This window comes from Staurois parvus, unplaced genomic scaffold, assembly GCF_062004578.1.
Source record: "Staurois parvus isolate SC_StPar_1 unplaced genomic scaffold, SC_StPar_1.0 ptg000877l, whole genome shotgun sequence".
Taxonomy (NCBI): domain Eukaryota; kingdom Metazoa; phylum Chordata; class Amphibia; order Anura; family Ranidae; genus Staurois; species Staurois parvus.
The window spans coordinates 457,427-480,249 of record NW_028318673.1 but is presented as its reverse complement, the minus strand read 5'-3'; the positions used below and the strand labels follow the sequence as shown (position 1 = coordinate 480,249).

The following is a 22,823-nucleotide window of genomic DNA, read 5'->3' as shown; positions in this document are numbered from 1 at the left end:
CCTTCTCTGTTGTCTGCTGGCTGTGCCGGGTGGAGGGATATGTCTGTAGTGTCTCAGACCCAAGTCACTGAGTGCAGTCTCAGGAGATGGGAGGCAGCGGTGTGGGATCTCTGCAACTTGTCTACAGTAAACATTTAAAGTGGTTGTAAACCCTCCATATACCCAGTGCAATGACTGGCCTCAGGTGATGCACAGAGATAAAACAAATCCTCCTACATACGTTGTACCTGTTTATCTATAGCACTCATTTCTCTATATTTGTTCAAAGTCCAGAATTTATACAGGTTGTCTGAGCAGTCAGAAAAAAGGGGGCAGAGACCTGAAGTCACTCTCTTCACAGCTCAGTGAAGTGAGCTCTGAGAGATGATTGATGGGAAGGGACACACTTCCTTCACACAGGAACAGAGCTGAGGCTGTCAATCACAGGCTGTGTGCTGGAACTCCCTCCCTTGTCATCTTTTTTTCTCCTGGTGTCAGGAAGACTTGTCAGAAGGGACTCAACTGCTGATCGCAGAGGAAGGAGACAGCAGACAGAAATGACACTTAGTGCTCTGGACTGAGACAAGTACACACTGTAGAGGGATATTCTTTGTTCATATTCCATGTCTGAGGGTTACAACCACTGTAAGTGATCTCTGATTACTAAACACCAATTTGATGTGATCCTTACACTATTTATTAGTGTGGCCCCCTTGTCCTGAATAGAGGTACTATGTGGGTTTAGTTTGTGGCTGGGCTGTACTTGGCTCAGGCTGATTGTATAGTTCTTCACTTGGTTTCTCCCTAAGTTTAGGTTGTCTTGTGATGTCTCACTGTGGCCAGTAGATGTCACTGCTATCACTGGACATAGGATGAGATTTCACCAACCAAACTAAAGGGATATTAGACCACAAATGTCCCATATTGCAGCTTACCAATCATTGGGTGTGGCGGCTGCATTCCTTTTCTTTGGCTTTTTTCCCTGTTTTCACCTGGTGATCTGGCCAGTAACACACCTTCTGTATTAGAGCGCCCCAACTCTGGAGATTGCAGCATGGTCAGTCTGGGGGGAGGGGAGTGTTAGATGTACTAGCAGATATAAAAACAGTAACTAATTGAAGCCAAACTCCAGCTCACACTTCATAATCAGTTTCATCAAACAGTTTTTTCCTTTTGGGATAAAAGTTTGTCATGAATAAATAAAAGCTGATCATTGTAAGCCCCCTGTCAGTGGTAAATGGTCTTTATAAAACAGCAGATTTACTGGCTAGATCACCAGATAAATATAGAAGAAAACTAATACTGTATAGTCCTAACTTTTGTATTCCGTATGATAAGTTGTACATTACATTGGCCTTACTTCTTTTCCACCCATTTCCTCCCAGCTGGACATTTTATATCGGATGATGTGATTGGAGCACAGACTTTTACATGGTGATAATAATGTGATAACATCCTCCAACTTTGGACCCTTAAACAGAAAGTGATAATGAGGGAGGAGTCAATACCCCAATGATGGTGGTCTTCAGGATCAGTCCAGTCTTCATCTTGGTTGTTCTCCCCCCATCCTCACTCTCTGACCTCTGGTGGGGCTCAGCCCCGCTGTTCTTCATGACTAAATCATGGACTAAATAAGGAAGTGCAGTACTTCTTGTGTTGGGAAGATGGTGATGAGTGATAGAGGGGGTGGGGACCCTCATCCTATAATCCCCTCATCACTGGCCCTCCTATAAAAGACAGTTCTGGTTGTTTCCTCACTCTCTGACTAAGGTCCATGAATAAAGAAATGACCTGGTAGGAGATCAGAGGAGCCATTTCCTAGTTCCCTTGAGGGTGGAATTGTAAGCTCCTCAGAGACCAAGCTGCCTGATGTGGGCGGAGTCCTGGTTTGGGGGAACCAATCAGCTCCTGTCTAGTAATCCTCTTTGTCTTTGTATTTTAGTCCATGGCCGGGAGATGAGGAAAACCTCCGAGGATTGTCTCACTTTGTCTCCAGACTGGAAAGTAGAAGATGAGGACATCACACAGTATAGTCCAGGAGAAAACCCGGCTCCCTCCAATGTCCATCCGGCACCACCCAGTGTAGATGGACCATCGGATTCCTCGTATCCTGAGGAACCTCAGACTGTGCGGGACCGGACCGGCCTTCCAACAGGGAAGAGCTTCTCCTGTACTGAGTGCGGGAAGGGTTTCCATTCTAAATACAAAGTTAATGTCCATGAAAGATCTCACACGGGGAGAAGCCGTACTCTTGTTCTGAGTGCGGGAAATGTTTTGTAGAAAAATCAAAAGTTGTCAGACATCTAAGATCTCACACTGGGGAGAAGCCATATTTTTGTCCGGAGTGCGGAAAAAGTTTTTCACAGACGTTCAGTCTGCAGAAACATCAGAGATCTCACACGGGGGAGAAGCCATATTCCTGTGCTGCATGCGGGAAATGTTTTTCACAGAAGTCTAGTCTGCACAAACATCAGAGATCTCACACAGGGGAAAAGCCATACTCCTGTCCTGAGTGCGGGAAATGTTTTTCAGAGAAATACCGTCTTTCCAGTCATCAGAGATCTCACACAGGGGAGAAGCCGTATTCCTGTGCTGTGTGCAGGAAATGTTTTTCAGAGAAGTCCAATCTGCACAAACATCAGAGATCTCACACAGGGGAGAAGCCTTTTGCCTGTCCTGAGCGCGGGAAATGCTTTTCAAATAAGTCCACTCTTTACACACATCGAAGATCTCACACGGGGGAGAAGCCGTATTCCTGTTCTGAGTGCGGGAAATGTTTTTTAGTGAAGTCCCATCTTTCCACACATCTGAGATCTCACACGAGGAATAAGACACTTTCCTGTCCTGAGTGCGGGAATTGTTCCTCACTGAAGTCCTGTCTTCCTGTACATCAGGGGTCTCTCACAGCCCTGGAGGTGTATTAGTGCCTTGAGTGCGGGAAATGTCTTCTAGATGAATGTTGCTGGACATCCCAGCTCTCGTGGGGAAGAAGCACACCCTGATATACACCTCAGATATACTCCATGGCTGATCTTCATCATGGAAGAAACCGTTTATAGGTAGATCAGAGGTCCCCAAAGAAATGGATGAAGTGTGGGACCGGGTCCACCATTAATGGCAGGAGTAGAATAAAAATGGAGTCAATGTTCTAGCAGAAGCTCTCACAAACACTTGGAAGTCTGATGGAGGTGTGGAAGTGTGAAGTCCTGCCACTGTGACGATGACACAGGGTCCTCCTGGCTGCTTTTTGAGAATCTCCAACATGTATTTAGTGAGCAGAGAAAACTGTGTTCTAGGTTGTCAATGGATTTAGTAGGTCCGGGTCGGGACCTGGAGCTTGAAGGTTCCAGAGATTCTTAGTGGGGACAAGACCTTCAGTCAATATAACAATCTTCTAGATGATAATGATTATTAAAGATTAAATCTAGTAATAACTAATAATTTTAGAGTATTTCAGAGGTTATTTTCTCTCATTACGTGGCCATAGCAATGGAAGAAGATATTCCCTGATAAATTATACTCTAATTATTAATATTTAATAATTTATGAAATATGAAAAATTTGTAATATGACACCAACAATATCTAACAGTAATACGGAATCCCTCTATATATATAACCACCCAATACAGTTGTTATCACTCTAAGGTAATTCTTATTACTCTTCACAACAGAGAAAATATACAATGCAAAATTAAATGGACAGTCTCACCACACCCGGAATTCAGACTATGAAACTTCCCCAATGGATTCAGCTGGCAATGGTATGCCTTCAGGGATGACCACAGGGGGAAGTGAGATGTAGTTCAATAGTGTAGGAAAATGTAGGAAGTTAGAAGTACAGAGATTTAGAAATTTAGTAAAGTTTTTAGAAGTTTGAAAAGAGTTAATCAGTAGCTCTTCAGATGGATTTCAGCCTCGTCAGATTTCCTTCAGCTTGTCTCTCTTTGCTGTTTTTCAGTGAGGTTCTTCAGTGAGGTTTTTTTTCAATGAGGTTTTTTTTTTTTTTAAATCAGGTGCATGGGTTTTTATACCATCTAAACTATTGTTCTAAGAGACCCTCCCACGGAGGCTGGTTGAGAAATGTATGTATTTAAGCTATCTCTCACCTGTCCACTAAGTGGCAGTCAGGGCTCATAGAACAATTTGAGTATTGATGATGACTCATACCTCGGGTGGAACTCAAGGTGATTTCAGGTATTAAATATACGTCTTATCCAGATATATAAGTGATCATAGCTATAATGTTCTAAATAGGAACCATGGAATATCTGTGTATATTCAGTTATTCATCTCCTTGAGATACAAACTTGTGTGAAAGCATTTGTTTCCTGATAAGACATACAACTGATGCTAATTCACAATATATATTACTTTTCCTCATCTCAATACTCAAGTTAGTGATATACAATCCCCATTCTGCTGAATATTTTGTGGTGTGTGAAACATATTCTTTATAACATCCATTGATAATATGCTTTTTGGTAATATCTCTGTGGGTAGATATATCCAGTTCTTAGCCTTATATGTCCTGAATTTAACCTTTTTGTGTTAGAACCAGAATTCCCATGAGGAGAAAAGACCCTCTGTTTACCTGTCTATTGTGTTGGAGTCAGAGTAAACAACCATTTATACTTTCAACCTTAGTGGATAATAGCATATTGTGACAGTTCCAGAGGTTTGTTGGTTCATCACACCCTGCAAGGTTTTGGGTAAACTTTCAACCAGTTGAGTTCCCATCTCATTATTGTTCACTTGTTATGACTTAATGTTTGAAGGTCGAAGTCCTATTTGACTCTCTATTTAACTTTTGTAGACGTCTTCAACTCAACCCCAATATATAAACAGTATTTGTTGACATATCCACACTTTAGCTATTCTCATAGTCTCCAATTTAAACTTTTTATAATCCTAGTCTTAGACCACCTGTGGATAGTCAGTCTATTGTCTTGGAAAAAGCTCACTTCACCCATTATTTGCATGTCTTAGTTGGAGGGTCCTTTGAATTTTCAACCAAAAAGAGTTAACCCTTAACGGGCGGCTAGGTTGGGTTGTTGTTGAAATAAAGTCATGTTTTTGATACATAATTTCAAAAGTCACTACAAAATCCCCCTTTTTTGGGGTACAGGCACGTATAGATGGGTGTCTGTATTGCAAACCATGAGTGGGACTTTTGACTAGGGTGACCGTTCATCTTCTCATATGGGGTGAATGAAATAAAGAATTTTTTTTTTTTTTTTTTTAGAAAAAATGGCAGCGGTGATGCTGGTTTGGTCCTCAACTTGACTCGGCGTTCTCAGACGGACACTTCTGATGACGATCCTGGTTTTGCGATGAGGCCGGCCTGGCCTGGCACATCCACCTTGGGGCCCATGGGGTCCTCCGCACGACAGGTCTCTTAGACGGTCTCCTAGGCGGGTCTTATCCTCTAGACTGGCCTGGGACATCAGGTTATCGTCTCCGGATCGATCTCTGGCATCTGGTCTTTCCCACAGGACATTATAGCTTCCTTCTAGGGTCTGGTCATTGACACCTCCGATCACCGGTCTGGTCATCGTCTGGGCCTTCATTTCTAAATTATTAAAATAAACAGTTTAAGTATTGGATATATACAATTATGTTACTGGATCCTGTAAGGCAAAAGATGAATAATATGTTCAAAGGAAATTTAATAATGATCTCAATATCTCCAGATAGGAACTGGTGGGTTAGTCTTCCAACAACTGCGATTGAGACTTCGGATGGCAAGCACGTAATTGGTTGATGTGCACCCATCTATCACTGATTTCACCATACCGGGTAACCTGCAATTTATATGCGACCGGAGAGATTTTATCAATGATAGAGAACGGACCTTTCCAAGATGGAAGGAATTTCCGTTCCTTGATCTGGTCTCTTGCAAAGTTGTATAGGTAGGCCTTGTCACCAATCTCATATTCCTTCTTGGAGGTTTTGAGATCATAGTATGTCTTAGCACTAGTTGCAGCTCTTTCCAAATTTCGCTGGGCAAAAGCATATTGCAGATGTTTACGTAAATCCTCTATGTACTGGTGTGTGGTGGTGGCATTGATCAAATTTTGATCTGTAGTGCGATACAATAAGTGCTGGGGCAGTACCATCCGTCTACCTGTCATCAGTTCAAAGGATGACATTTTTGTGACTGTATTCGGAGTAGCCCTCAACGCCATCAGGACCAGTGGAAGTTTGACATCCCAATCTTTGCCTGTTTCCTTAACAAATTTCTTAAGGACGTTAACGATGGTCTGATTGTATCGTTCTACACCACCACTAGAGGCTGGCCGATAGGCGATATGCAATTTCCTTTTAACCCCCAAAATTTTCCACAATTTTGCCATCACTTCGCTAGTGAAGTGCGATCCTCTATCAGACTCTATCCTCTGTGGGAGACCAAAACGTGAAAATACATGATTTATTAGCAATGCAGCACATGTCTCGGAGCTATTATTTGGTGCTGGTATACACTCGACATACTTGGTGAATAAACATGTAACTCGTGAAGATTTTGTTACGGGCCCAATAAAATCCATTTGAAGGTCTGACCAAGGCATACATATCCCCCTTTTCTGGAGAGGTGCTCTGTGAGTTGGCTTGGTAGGTTGAAATTGGGGACATATTAGGCAACCTTGGCAGTACTCCTTCACATCACGTAACATATGAGGCCAGTAGGCATAATCCCGCAGGATCTCATACGTGATCTTCTCTCCACGATGCCCGGAAGTAGGAGCATCATGGGCATGCTGTAGCATCAAACCTCTAAATTTAAGTGGGACGACCCATTGTTGTACGCCACCCTTTGAGGTTCGTATCAACAATCCCTGGTATAAAGAGAATTGGGATTTGGATTTCATTAAGATACGTAAATCCTCCTTCCTACTACATACTTCCTTATTTATGGGATTTTGGTTGGGATCTTCTATATGACTATAAAACAAGCCAATTATTGGGTCTTCTTTTTGGGCAGTAATTAAATCATCACTAGGAGAATCGTGACTCTACTGTAATGCATTTGGATCACCAGCTGTTCTGGCCTGTTGCCTGGTGATGGCTTCAACCTGTACGGTACCTAAAAATTGATCAATGTCTAACAATTCACCGGTGATTGCCCCTTCCTTGGCTAAAGAATCGGCCAGATCGTTCCCTTCTTTTTCGGCACCTAGAACCTTGGAGTGGCCTTTGGTCTTCTTGAAGTGCAGGGTGATATCATTGGACCTTACCAGTTCATCGATGTGACAAAAGAGCTTACCATGTTTCACGGGTTTGTGATTACTCTTGTTCATGTTGTTTCGCTTCCACCTAGGGAAATACTCCACAAAACTATTCCTGACATAATTGGAATCGGTTATGATGGCACACTCTTTAATGTTGAACTCTATAGCCATCTCAACTGCTCTAAGAATTGCAGTAAGTTCAGCAACCTGACTGCTTTTTGGTCCAAGTTTGTATCCCACAGAAATTGGGGTGACACCTTGGGTCCAAACGATTCCAATACCTGCCACTAGTTGGAGCTGTTCCCCATCCTTGTGATGAAAAGCACAACCATCCACATATACACACGGCAGCTGTTTACAGTATTCTTCATCGTAAACCTTGTAGGGAGAGAACAGTTGTTCTTCCAGAAAGTCAGTGTCCGGGGCCTCCATAGCAGGCGTAGTTGCGGAACAATCATGGAGCTCGGCTAGGCCCTGGGCTACTGGACTTTCCTTGTTCTGTTTGTACCGAATTTCAAGAGGCCACCCTTGCAAAGACAAAGTCCAAGCAGTGATGCGGCTATTAGACACATTTCCTCCCCTGATACGTTCACTCTTTAAATACTGTAAAGGCTGGTGTGCCGTTTCAACAATGATTCTCTCTCCCTGAATGTAACTGCGGAAATTCTGTAATGCCCACACGGTGGACAATAGAGCTTTTTCACAGTCACTGAACTTTACTTCAACCGGGGACAAAGTTTTACTGGCATAGGCAATCACCTTACTGACATCATCACGTTTCTGGTAAAGAACGGAACTCATACTTACCTGCGTAAATCCTGTCTCTAGATAGAAGCTCTTACCCCCTTCAGGATATCCGAGACATGGGGCCTGTGTGAGATGTTCCTTCAACTCCTTCATGGCGTCTTCCTGCTTCTTACCCCACGACCATCCGACATCCTTCTTCAGTAGGTGAAGCAACGGCTTGCTTATCTCGGCGTAATTATCAATAAATTTACGCGAGTAGTTTACCATACCTAGGAATGATCTCAATTCTTTAAGGTTAGTAGGGACTTTACAGTTTAGAACCGCCTCTACCTTCTTCTTTTGTGGGTTCAAACCTTCAGCAGTAACTTCATGGCCTAGGAAGTTTCCCTTCGTGCGACACCACTGGGCTTTTTGTAAGGAAAGTTTAACTCCTGCTGTTTTCAATTGGCCCAAAACATGTCGAAGTTCTGTAATATGCTTGGCCATATCAGTACTTTTGATCAGGATATCGTCCACATATGCCAACGTCCCCCTTTCGAAGGCGTCTGGCATGGCCTTGTGCATGAACACAGCAAATTCATGTCTGGAATTTATGAATCCGAAAGGCATTCGCACCCAACAATACTGTCGATTCCCAAAACTGAAAGCCAGTTTGTATTGGTCTTCCTCACTCACCTTAATGGTCCAATACCCCTGTGTACAATCCAAGGCTGTAAAAACGTGGGATCCTTGGAGCTGAGCGAGACATTGGTCTATGTATGGGACAGGCCATCCTGACATGTACACACGCTTGTTTAGCTGACGGAGGTCAGCGCACAAACGCCATTGTCCATTGGGTTTTAAAATACCCAGGATCGGGTGGTTATAGGAGCTGTGGATGGGCCTAATTATACCCCTTTCATGTAACTTCCTGATAATCTCAGCTAGAGATTCATAGGAAGCTAATGGCAACCTATACTGTCTTACGAATACTGGTGGGGCATCTGGATCTGTTTGGATCCTAGCGATGTGTAGGTCAGTAGTCCCACAATCGTAAGAATCCTTGGCAAAGATCTCTTGGAATTCAAGGAGAAGCTCTCGGAGCAATTGTCGGTCAAGATCACTGGAACACGCATCGGCGAGGGCCACCATCTCTTCCACTAACTCCTTGAATCCAGGAAAGCTTTCCGGCTGACCTGTCTCGTATGCCTCTTCAAGTTTTGTGGTGAGGTCATTGGGTATGTGATGTGTGTGTGTGTTCTCCTGCCATCCAGGTTCTTTGGGGTACTCTTGTTCTTTGATTGGGTGATCAAAGACAATGGATGTCTCTTCAATTCTACAGGTACCATCTTTAGAATCGAACGGATAAATGGACTCTACGGTGAAAATACCCTCTGGTAATGAATGGAATGTTTGTTCAATTAATTGTTCCTCCGACAAATATTCATCGGGGATGAGTCCAATCACCTGGTTAGTGACCCCAAAGGTGTAATATTCAGTCTCTACCGCTAGACCAATAAGGGTCTCCTTGGGTAAGACGATGTCCTGATTGGACAGATTATGTATGTAAATGTACATCGGGAATTGATGTGTGTTGACTAGGGGCGTGTGTGTAATGTTCAGTCCCTCCCCCTGCATTTTATGGGAGAGGCATACTAATGCATCTGACCCCTTCAGTCTATGTCCCTTTTTAACTTGGATGGGGAGTATGAAATTATTTATGCCCTTAGGAATTGTAATCTTTTGGGCTACCTGGACTTCAACAGCATAAGGCATCTGTTGCTGGGATTTTAAAGCTAAGTCCAGATTTTGGTATTTCTCGGGGTCCCCCTTTAGTCGACTCCATAAACAGTCATTAATTAGGTCGACTTGCACTGCAAAGCGATGTAATACATCATTGCCAAAATAAATTTTAGTTTGGGGATTATCCAAGACTAGGAACACATGGGTGGCTGTTTTGTTTCCTACAGTGACATTTAAGAGACACCTAGCCATTGAATTGTGATCATCAGAGTCATCAAGGGAGTCTGAAATCCAATGACGCTGAGGTGTGGAGAAACGGATCATTTCCATTTCGGTCAGGTGTTTTATCAGCCCATGGCTTACAAAGCTGTGTTCCTGTCTCAAATCTAGTTTGGCATATTTTGACCTATTAAGACCATTTATCCGGATGGGGATAAACAAGTCGCTGTTAACCCTTTCAATACCTGTCAAGAATTGGGTGTGATCTCCCCCTTTTCTTGGTTTATCCTCCCGATGAAAAGATATCGTAAGGATGTCATCTTGGAGGGAAATATCTTTTATTTTATCTTGGGGAATTTTAAAAATGTGATCCTCATCTCTTCTGATAGGGTTATGGTCATCAGGTTGGATAACTGTGACTAGAGATGAGCGAATCGAACTTGGCGAAGTGGAATTCGTTTCGAATATTAGGAAAAATTTGATTCGCATCGAATCCGAATTTTAGCAAACTTCGGATGCACGAATCGAATTTTCCCCGATCAGCCGGCAAAAGTGTCACTGCAGAGAGCTCCGCTATTTCTGACAGTTCTCTGACAGTTCTGACAGTTCATTTACAGCGGTTGAAACATTGTATCTATTTGTTTCCATTTAGGATACAGATGTTTTTATTCGGAAATAAATAGATACAATGTTTCAACCGCTGTAAATGTGAAGGAACTGTCAGAGAACTGTCAGAAATAGCGGAGCTCTCTGCAGATACACTTTTTGCTGTACTGGAATTCTTCTTCTTTTCATTCTTCTTCTTTTCATTCTTCTTCTTCTTTTCATTCTTCTTCCTCTTCTTTTCATTCTTCTTCTTCTTTTCATTCTTCTTCTTTTTTTCATTCTTCTTCTTCTTTTCATTCTTCTTCTTTTCATTCTTATTCTTCTTTTCATTCTTCTTTTCATTCTTCTCATTCTTCTTTTAATTCTTCTTTTCATTCTTCTTCTCATTCTTCTTTTCATTCTTCTTCTTTTCATTCTTCTTTTCATTCTTCTTTTCATTCTTCTTCTTCTTTTCATTCTTCTTTTCATTCTTCTTCTTTTTATTATTCTTCTTTTCATTCTTCTTTTCATTCTTCTTCTTCTTCTTTTCATTCTTCTTCTTCTTCTTTTCATTCTTCTTTTCATTCTTCTTCTTCTTCTTTTCATTCTTCTTCTTCTTCTTTTCATTCTTCTTTTCATTCTTCTTCTTCTTTTCATTCTTCTTTTCATTCTTCTTCTTCTTCTTTTCATTCTTCTTCTTCTTCTTTTCATTCTTCTTTTCATTCTTCTCATTCTTCTTTTCATTCTTCTTCTCATTCATCTTTTCATTCTTCTTCTTTTCATTCTTCTTCTTCTTTTCATTCTTCTTCTTTTCATTCTTCTTTTCATTCTTCTTCTTCTTCTTTTCATTCTTCTTCCTCTTCTTTTCATTCTTCTTCCTCTTCTTTTCATTCTTCTTCTTCTTCTTTTCATTCTTCTTCTTCTTCTTTTCATTCTTCTTTTCATTCTTCTTCTTCTTTTCATTCTTCTTCTCCTTCTTTTCATTCTTCTTCTCCTTCTTTTCATTCTTCTTTTCATTCTTCTTCTTGTTTTCATTCTTCTTTTCATTCTTCTTCTTCTTTTCATTCTTCTTCTTCTTTTCATTCTTTTCCTTCTTCTTCTTCTTTTCATTCTTCTTCTTCTTTTCATTATTTTCATTCTTCTTTTCATTCTTCTTCCTCTTCTTTTCATTCTTCTTCCTCTTCTTTTCATTCTTCTTCTTCTTCTTTTCATTCTTCTTTTCATTCTTCTTCTTCTTCTTTTCATTCTTCTTCTTCTTCTTTTCATTCTTCTTTTCATTCTTCTTCTTTTCATTCTTCTTTTCATTCTTCTTCTCCTTCTTTTCATTCTTCTTCTTCTTCTTTTCATTCTTCTTTTCATTCTTCTTCTCATTCTTCTTTTCATTCTTCTTCTTCTTCTTTTCATTCTTCTTCTTCTTCTTCTTTTCATTCTTCTTCTTTTCATTCTTCTTCTTCTTTTCATTCTTCTTCTTCTTTTCATTCTTCTTTTCATTCTTCTTCTTCTTCTTTTCATTCTTCTTCTTCTTTTCATTCTTCTTCCTCTTCTTTTCATTCTTCTTCTTTTCATTCTTCTCATTCTTCTTTTCATTCTTCTTCTCATTCTTCTTCTTCTTCTTTTCATTCTTCTTCTCATTCTTCTTTTCATTCTTCTTCCTCTTCTTTTCATTCTTCTTCTTCTTTTCATTCTTCTTCTTCTTCTTTTCATTCTTCTTCTTCTTTTCATTCTTCTTCTTCTTCTTCTTCGTCGTGCCCCGTGACTGCCCAAATGAGTGAAGTGTGCGGTGATTCTAAGATCGACGGCACTCATCTGCATGTCATACTGACTGACAGTATTATTTCTCTTCCCCAGCAGACTCCAAGGGCATTTAAATTAAAGGTACAGTGTTCTGCACTAATATAAAGGCTCTCTGAAGCCTAGAAACCCTTTTAATAAGTTAAATTCGCGGCGAATAAATTCGCATCGAATCTAATTTCTCCCGCAAATTCGGCGAATCAGCCGAATCAAATTTTTGAATAATTCGCTCATCTCTAACTGTGACATCAGGAAGTTGCCTATTCCTGAAATGGATTTCCAAGGAACCAGGCCTTTCTTCCACCAGGTGGCAGTGTTGTCGGGAATGGGGAGTTTGAAGTTTCCCATATTTAATCGGGGTATTTACCTGTGACCACAGTACTTGGTTCACACAGTCAACTATTGTGTTCAGCCTTTTTAAAAAGTCCATCCCAATTATCATGTGGTGCTGGGAGATGCTGGCAATGATGATGGGGTGTCTCAGTTCCTTGTTACCCAGTTTAAGCTTTAGCCAGGCGGTGCCTGTGACTTGTAAAGGGTCTCCACCTACACCAATGAATGAGCTGTCAAAGCTTTTAAGTCTTGGCTTGGTGGGCATGACATTCGCCACTTTATTAAAATGTTCCTGTGACATAATGGTAGCCTGGGATCCAGTGTCTATTAGGCCGACAATAGAAAGATCACTGGCATCCTGCACCTGCACCGTGGCATAATATCTCCCATCAGATTCAGTCAGCTCACACATGAAATTGGTGTGGTTGAAGATCTGTGGGCCCTTCAATGACATATGACTGGCTCTTATCTCACCGCATGTGGTGGACGCATCACCCTTATCCTTCCTGGCGGGACTCTTGGAATGTTTCAAGACGGAAGCACAACTAGAAGTTGGCGTTCCGTCTGGCTTGTCAATCCCGACGACTTCCGACGCCGCGACTATATTAGGGAAAATAGATGGACACTGAAAAACAGGAGAGGAATTAATAACCAACAACTGGTCCCCCTTTGCCCGAGAACTAGATTCTCCATTAGTGGGCATGTCAGGGACGGGACACACATCTCCTGTCATTTTACTCAGTGTTCTCCCCTGTTGGTTTAAGGCTTGGTTGTTTATGAATTCTGTGACCCTTGGTTGGTCACAGAAGCTGCTCCTAAAAAAGGATTGGAAGAATGGTTAGTGACAAGCCTGTTCATTTGTTCAGCCATTTTGCTGATCTGCACCTCTATTTGCTCGATGCGCTTAGAGGAGGCATTCTGGTGATTCTCCCTTTTCCTGTACTTGCAGTTGTACTGCGGACGGGATTGGCTAGGAGACCCGGAGTCAGAATTGCTGCTCCGGTCCCGACGCCATGGCCTTGCTCCCTGAGGTTTCTGGTTCTCCCTGTAATTGAGGGGAATCTGGGGTACTGTATCCACCCTTTGAGCTTGAGGGTGTTCCTGGTGTTGAGGGAATCTTTGGAAGTCAGAGTTCCTATTAAAATTGGGGTTCCTATTGAAATTAGGGTTCCTATTAAAATTGTTGTTTCTATAAAAATTTCTCTGTTGGTTCTGGCGAGTATAGTAGAACCTCCGAGGATACCATTGACCCCTTTGGTTCTCATCACTATAGTGGGCATTTTCATACCTTTTTATTCTTTTCACTTCCACTACCATAGTTCCCTGGCTTTTGTCTATCCTTCCTCACCCACTGGGTTTGAGGGGCAAAGCTAGGGGCCTCCTTTACTTGCTGGGTTTGAGGTGCAAATCTAGGGGAACCATTGGGTTAACTCCCACGGACTACTTCCGCATACGATTTCTTCTCCGCCTGCAAATTTAGATTTGGAGGGGAAACGGTAGTGGCTGCCACTATCTTGGGACTATTCTTGTGCTCTCTTTTTATCCCGCCCTCACTGGACTGTTGGATTGAGAACAGATAGTCACTCTCTTTCACCAGCCAATCAAGAGAGCGTCCCTTTCTGTAATCCTGAGCAAGTCCCAATTTTATGTAAGCAGGTAATGCTTCATAAAATAGAGTCTTGAATTCTGGCTGGTCAGGATTGGGATCCTTCTCAGCCAGGATATATGCATTTATGAGGACGGCCAGAAATTCTGCAGGGCTTTGGTGAGGACCACACTTTAAATTGTAGGCCGCAGCCTTGGCAGAGGTAACAGTTCTATAAGGCCCAAATTCCATGTGGCACCTATGTTTTACCTCTCTCCAGGACTGATTGGAAAAGGCCTTCAAGGTATCAAAGAATTGCCGGTATTTTTCTTCAAACACCCATGGCAATAATTCAATTTTGGTGTGGTCATCCCTAATGCCTAGAATTTCTAACGCTTGTTCATATGTTTTCATATGTTCAGTAATTTCCAGGGACCCTTTCTTGGTGAAAATAGGAATGGTGTCTTTCAAAAATTGAATGACCTTTGGGGTGTCATATCTTCTGAATGACCCCCGGGACTTCCCTTCCTGCCTATATGAACCCTCATACTCTTCTTCTGCACACTCTGGGGTATATCTTTGGAGCCTAGGGGGCGACCTATATTCCGTCTCTGTCTCACTATCAGGTACTTCACTGTGATATGGGTATTCCCGTTCATCAGCCTCCTGCTTAACTGGGTAGGTCCGGTTCTGGACTCTAGAATTTATTTGGGCAGTTAACCTGACAATCTGCTCCTCCAGTGTTTTTTGCTCAGCCCTTACAAAAGCAACTTCTGATTGGTCATTCTTATCCCCTGGATGAACATTAATTTCAACAGGAGATATCCTTCCTGATCTAAAGAACTCTACTTCTTGTTTTAAATCCTGATATCTCTTTTTAAATTGTTTTAATTCCTGAAAACTTTCCTCATATAAGCCTTGAGCACATTGAATGTCTTTGACCAATCTAGCTTGATGCTCCTTGGATTCGTTGAGACGAACACATGTATGGTCAAGCTTCTCCCTCAAGGACTCAATTTCCTGATCTCTGTCTTTCAAAAGGTGGCGGGCTTCTGACAGGTCCTCCCTTAAAGCTGGCGTTTGCTGGGCAGCTTCACTGCTCATAAACCATAACATGGGCCAGGCTTCTAGAAGTCTGTCACGGCTTTTATTATTTTCTGCTTCAGCAAATGCAAAAAAAACCTGACAAACCGACCTTCTTCGTTAAACAGGTCCTCAGAGGTGCTCATAGCTTGCTTTTTCTCTTCTGCTACTAATTCCTCAATGTTATCCCCTAAATCTAATCCTAGATAATCTATTACCGTACATTCTGTATACCTTTGCAAAGCATCGCAGGATTTTCTAGCTCTCTTAGGAGTTTCCTCCTCAACATTCTGGACAGCTACCTTTTCCTTGCTATGCTTGGAAGAGGTGGATCCGTGGTTACTGGATGCCATTTTTATACAAAATATGTTTTTGACAATGGTATAATCACCAGTGCGTTTTGTATTATGGTACGATTTCTTTGGCTCTCAGCAGTGCCTCCAAATTTGTCCTGTGGTGATTTATGTAAGAATTTATTCTAAATACGTAGGGTGGTGTCCTCTCCCTTAAACAAAATATCGCAATGCCTCCAGCCGTTAAAATACGGCAAATATTTAATGAACCAATAATTTGGACACCTTAATAATTTGATCACCACTTAATAATATACCTTGAGTCCTTTTAGCCAGTATGATTTCGTACCATAGAAACAAAAATTGCCTTTTGATAAATACATTTATTTATGTACAAAATTTATATATATATATTAATACAAACGCAAAAGACTGGTGATAAATGTATACTTGTACATACAATAAAAATATGACAGGCTAATTCTATATGATCCATAGATAATAGTAAATAGAGGAAAAATCTAATTTAGGTATAAGTTGTAACCTTATAGTGCTTCAGCAATTATTTAAAATTTCTCGTGGCCATAGAGAAAAAAGAAAAGTATCTCTGATAAATTGCACTACAACAAAACTACCGATCAGTGAAATATGAAATATATACACTCAATACCAAACCAAATACTTTTTAGTGATAATTATGTATATAATCTTAATATTCCTAAACACACAATACAAATGCTATAAGTCTTTGGAAAATTGGAAATATCAAATAAAATACAATATCCTAGCAGTCTCACCACTCCTAGAACCTTGATTTTGAGGACTCCCCAGTGGGATGCAGTTGGGCCTTCAAATGGTCCTCAAGACAAAATGGCAGCTGGACTCCTTCAGCAAAATGGCCGCAGGTAGCAAGTAAGAGATAGTGCAGTCTTGATTGTAGTGTTTAGAGTAGAGTGTAGATATTATATAAGGAAAGTAGATCAGAAGAAGTAGCTCAGTATAGTCATAGACGTGTCGATAAAAGTCTAGATCAGAAGTATCATAGAAGAAGTTTAGAAGATTGTTTTCAGATTTTTAAGTGTGTCAGATTTTCAGCTTGAGTATGAGGTGTACGGCCTTTTTATACCATACAATCCTTTGTTTCAAGGGACCCTCCCAACTGGCTTGTTGATTGGCCGGTCGAGAAGTGTGCGTACCTAGAGATATTCCTCACCTGTCCACTGGGGACAGTCAGGCATCCAAGGAAATTTGTGTTTTAATGACTCATGCTTTGATTGAAACCAAAATGTCTTTAGGTATCAAATATATATGTCCTATTCAAGTATAGTTGATTTCAATACTAATTCTTGGATAAGGATCATAGAAAGATATATGTACATTCAGTTTCTCATTTCCCTGATATTTAAGCTGTTTTGAGATAGCTGATTTCTTTGGAAATGTACAATTGACACCAATTCATAAATCATCCTATTCTTTATCATTTCACACTTAATTGAGTGGTATGCAATACCCAACTTTGTTGAATATATTTTGGTGTGTGGAAACATACCCTTTATAAGATCCCATTGATATAAACCACATTTTTCTTTGTATCTTAGCTGACCCAGATTTTACCTTGGGCTGAATGTACAGTTCATGGGAATGTGACGGAGAACCTTATCCACTGTTGAGTAATTAAGGTAAATAGACTGGCCTGGAGTTAAAACCTCAGTTCAATAGCATATTGTCACATTTCACGGTTTGTTCATCACACTTTCCAAGGTTTTGTGTGAGCTTTCAGACAATCAGGTTTGGTTCCCCTATTGTCACTTCCAGACCTTGTATATGTTCACCTGCAGAAGTCCAAATAGTGGTGTTTGACTCTATAATTAAGTTCCCTGCAGGTGAAGTCTCCTGGCTTCCCATAGACAATGGTACTTGTTTAGATGACACTTTGCAAGGTCTTAGAAAAAGAATCAGATCCCACCATTGTCTTTTCTGGTACTCTTGTTTGATCACCTGTAGAAATTCAAATAGTAATATTGTGTCTTGAACAAGTCTCTTCCACTCATTGTGTGTGTGTGGTAACCTCTTGAAATATCCCTTGAAATTCACCCTAAAATGTTAACCCCTGACAGTCAGCTGGGATTCCCAATTTTGGGATAATATTATTTTTCTTAATAAACAGTCCCCCAAAAGTCACTACAATCCACATCTCCAGTATGTTCTTGGTAGGGCTTAAAGTCCATCCTGAAGATTCTTGTGGTTTCCCTTACCACAGGGACAGACACAAAGGTGGCTTCTCTGTTCTTTGTAGCCTCCCACTCTGTGTGTCTCTTTTGTGTCTTTTCAGTGACTGCAAGTTTCCTTTCTGTAGTGGCACCCTCCCCCAGAATGGCCATCTCTAGCACCAGATAACCCATGGGCTCTTACTGGATTTCCCAGGTAGCTCTGGTACATCCTCACCGGGTGGTGCCTGACCCATGTCAGTGCCCAACTCCTGTTGGCCAGCTTCCTCCAGTATTCGGACCAGCTGTTCTTTAGTAAGTCCCCTGTAGCTGAGACCCAACTCTCCAGCCTTTTCTTGTAGGCTGGGACGGTCAGAGACTGCAGACATACTACAGGAGATGGTCAGAGACTGCAGACATACTACAGGAGACGGTCAGAGACTGCAGACATAGTACAGGAGATGGTCAGAGACTGCAGACATACTACAGGAGACGGTCAGAGACTGCAGACATACTACAGGAGACGGTCAGAGACTGCATACATACTACAGGAGACTGTCAGAGACTGCATACATACTACAGGAGATGGTCAGCAATAACAGACATACTACATGAACATAGCTACAAATTTTCAGAATCATTTCCAGGGACACCTTTTCTGATGAACATCCAGCAAGCCATTAAAGGTAGAGAATGTATTTCCTATTAAATCTATTCTGGAGAATGCCGGTCACATCCGTTCAACATTGTTCTCCATAGACCTCCAAGTGTTTGTGAAATCTCCCACCACAAAATGTACTCAGCCAATCACAGGGCAGGACTCTATTTTTATTCTTCTCCTGCCATCAATGGCCAACCCGGTCCCACACTTCATCCATGTCTTTGGGGGCCTCTGATCTCCTTATGAACTGTTCCTTCCATGATGAAGATCAGCCATGAGTTATACAGGTGAAACTGGAAAAATGAGAATATGGTGCAAAAGTTCATTTATTTCAGTTCAGCAACTTAAAAGGTGAAACTAATATATGAGATAGACTCATTACATGCAAAGCAAGATAGTTCAAGCTGTGATTTGTCATCATTGTGTACCTGTATCTGAGATGTACATCAGGGTGTGCTTCTTCCCTACATGAGAGCTGGGATGTCCAGCAACATTCATCTAGCAGACATTTCCCGCACTCAAGGCACCAATACACCTCCAGGGTTGTGTGGGACCCCTGATGTACAGGAAGACAGGACTTCAATGATGAACATTTCCCTCACTCAGGACAGGAAAGTGGCTTCTCCCTCGTGTGAGATCTCTGATGTGTGTAAAGACTGGACTTCTGTGAAAAACATTTCCCACACTTAGGACAGGAATACGGCTTCTCCCCTGTGTGAGATCTTTGATGTGTGTAAAGATTGGACTTCACTGAAAAACATTTCCCACACTCAAGACAGGAATATGGCTTCTCCCCTGTGTGAGATCTCTGATGTGTGTAAAGACTGGACTTCACTGAAAAACATTTCCCGCACTCAGGACAAGAATGTGGCTTTTCTTCAGTGTGAGATCTCTGATGTGTGTAAAGACTGGACTTATCTAAAAAACATTTCCCACACTCAGGACAGGAATACGGCTTCTCCCCCGTGTGAGATCTCTGATGTTTATGAAGATTGGACTTCTCTAAAAAGCATTTTCCACACTCAGAACAGGAATACCGCTTCTCCCCCGTATGATATCTCTGATGTGTGTAAAGATTGGACTTCACTGAAAAACATTTCCCGCACTCAAGACAGGAATATGGCTTTTCCCCAGTGTGAGATCTCTGATGTGTGTAAAGACTGGACTTCACTGAAAAACATTTCCCACACTCAGGACAAGAATACGGCTTTTCTTCGGTGTGAGATCTCTGATGTCTGTAAAGACTAGACTTCACTGAAAAACATTTTCCACACTCAGAACAGGCATACGGCTTCTCCCCTGTGTGAGATCTCTGATGTTTATGAAGATTGGACTTCTCTGAAAAGCATTTTCCACACTCAGAACAGGAATACGGCTTCTCCCCCGTGTGATATCTCTGATGTGTGTAAAGATGGGACTTCTGTGAAAAACATTTCCTGCACTCAGGACAGTAATGTGGCTTCTCCCCTGTGTGAGATCTCTCATGTCTGTAAAGATGGGACTTCTGTGAAAAACATTTCCCACACTCAGGACAGGAATGTGGCTTTTCCCCCATGTGAGATATCTGATGTTTATGAAGATTGGACTTCTCTGAAAAACATTTCCCACACTCAGGACAGGAGAAGCTCTTCCCTGTTGGAAGGCCGGCCCGGTCCTGCACAGTCTGAGGTTCCTCAGGAAACGAGGAATCCGATGGTCCATCTACACTGGGTGGTGCCGGATGGACATTGGAGGGAGCCGGGTTTTCTCCTGGACTATACTGTGTGATGTCCTCATCTTCTACTTTCCAGTCTGGAGACAAAGTGAGACAATCCTCGGAGGTTTTCCTCATCTCCCGGCCATGGACTAAAATACAAAGACAAAGAGGATTACTAGACAGGAGCTGATTGGTTCCTCCAAACCAGGACTCCGCCCACATCAGGCAGCTTGGTCTCTGAGGAGCTTACAATTCCACCCTCAAGGGAACTAGGAAATGGCTCCTCTGATCTCCTACCAGGTCATTTCTTTATTCATGGACCTTAGTCAGAGAGTGAGGAAACAACCAGAACTGTCTTTTATAGGAGGGACAGTGATGAGGGGATTATAGGACGAGGGTCCCCACCCCCTCTATCACTCATCGCCATCTTCCCAACACAAGAAGTACTGCACTTCCTTATTTACTCCATGATTTAGTCATGAAGAACAGCGGGGCTGAGCCCCACCAGAGGTCAGGGAGTGAGGATGGGGGGAGAACAACCAAGATGAAGACTGGACTGATCCTGAAGACCACCATCATTGGGGTATTGACTCCTCCCTCATTATCACTTTCTGTTTAAGGGTCCAAAGTTGGAGGATGTTATCACATTATTATCACCATGTAAAAGTCTGTGCTCCAATCACATCATCCGATATAAAATGTACAGCTGGGAGGAAATGGGTGTAACAAAAGAGAATCCATATTATGTGTTTATATAGCAGTGGGGGGAGGGGGGAGAGCAGAAGTCAGGACTATGGAATGTACAACATAGAGTATATAGTGCAGGGGTCAGGGGTATGTAATGTACAACATAGAGTATATAGTGCAGGGGTCAGGAGTATGTAATGTACAACATAGAGTATATAGTGCAGAGGTCAGGAGTATGTAATGTAAAGCATAGAGTATATAGTGCAGGGGTCAGGAGGATGTAATGTACAACATAGAGTATATAGTGCAGGGGTCAGGACTATGTAATGTACAACATAGAGTATATAGTGCAGGGGTCAGGAGTATGTAATGTACAACATAGAGTATATAGTGCAGGGGTCAGGAGTATATAATGTACAACATAGAGTATATAGTGCAGGGGTCAGGAGTATGTAATGTACAACACAGAGTATATAGTGCAGGGGTCAGGAGTATATAATGTACAACATAGAGTATATAGTGCAGGGGTCAGGAGTATGTAATGTACAACATAGAGTATATAGTGCAGGGGTCAGGAGTATGTAATGTACAACATAGAATATATAGTGCAGGGGTCAGGAGTATGTAATGTACTACATACAGTGGATATAAAAAGTCTGCACACCCCTGTTAAAATGTCAGATTTCTGTAATGTAAAAAAATGAGACAAAAATAAATAATTTCAGAAGAGTTTTCCACCTTTTCCATCGGGCAATATTTGCCCGATCTTTCTTGTAAAAACGCTCCAAATCTGTCAGATTGCGTGTCATCTCCTGCGCACAGCCCTCTTCAGATCACCCCACAGATTGTCCATCGGATTCAGGTCTGGGCTCTGGCTGGGCCATTCCAAATCTTCCATCTTCTTCTGGTGAAGCCATTCCTTTGTGGATTTGGATGGATGCTTTGGGTGGTTGTCATGCTGAAAGGTGAAGCTCCTCTTTGTTCAGCTTTCTAGCAGAAGCCGGAAGGTTTTGTGCCGATATCTACTGGTATTTGGAACTGTTCATAATTCCCTCTACCTTGACTAAGGCCCCAGTTCCAGCTGAAGAAAAACATCCCCATAGCATGATGCTGCCACCACCATGCTTCACAGTGGGTATGGTGTTCTTCTGGTGATGTGCAGTGTTGTTTTTGTGCCAAACATATTTTTTTTGAATTAAGGCCAAAGAGTCCAACCTTGGTTTCATCAGACCAGAACACATCTCCCCACATGCTTCTGGGAGACTTCAGATGTGTTTTTGTAGAATGTAGCCGGGCTTGGATGGTTTTCTTCCTAAGAAAAGTCTTCCGTCTTCCACTCTACCCCATAGACCAGACATATGAAGAACACGGAGATTGTTGTCACATGGACCACACAGCCAGGACTTGCCACATATTCCTGCAGCTCCTTTCATGTTGCTGTAGGCCTCTTAGCCGCCTCCCAGACCAGTGTTCTTCTCATCTTTTCATCCATTTTGGAGGGACGTCCAGTTCTTGGTGAGGTCACTGTTGGTGATGTCACTGTTGGTGATGTCACTGTTGGCGATGACACTGTTGGTGATGTCACTGTCGGTGATGTCACTGCTGCACCATATTTTCTCCACTTGATGATGACTGTCTTCACTGTGTTCTATGGTACAGTTATGTTCAAAATAATAGCAGTGTGTTGAAAAAAGTGAATAAAGCTGAAAATCCTTCTAATCCTTTTATTTCCATCCACACAAATGCATTGGGAACACGACACATTCTATTCCAAATCACAACATGAAGAAAAATATATCAAATTTGTGTTGTTCCTCTAAAAAAATGGAAGAAAACTGAATATTAGACGGTTCAAAAAAAATGGCAGTGTTTGTATTCTTCTTTACAAACTCAAACATTCACTATATAAACTGAGAAATGTTTGAAGATTTTGCTTTCCTTTGAATGACTTCATGAATATTTGGTTGTAGTCGCACTGTTTCTGAGAACTGCTGTACATCTGTGTTG

General features: G+C 41.8%; 1 protein-coding gene across 1 annotated transcript in view; it reads left to right on the top strand.

Moving 5' to 3' along the window:
* The window catches only part of LOC149443080 (uncharacterized), a 63,624-nt gene that overhangs the window by 24,880 nt on the left and 15,921 nt on the right, over positions 1–22,823 (top strand). The window contains exon 2 of the mRNA XM_089655934.1: positions 2,247–2,838. Within this exon, the coding sequence (XP_089512060.1) occupies positions 2,247–2,838 (592 nt within the window). The remainder of the gene's footprint in view (positions 1–2,246; positions 2,839–22,823) is intronic.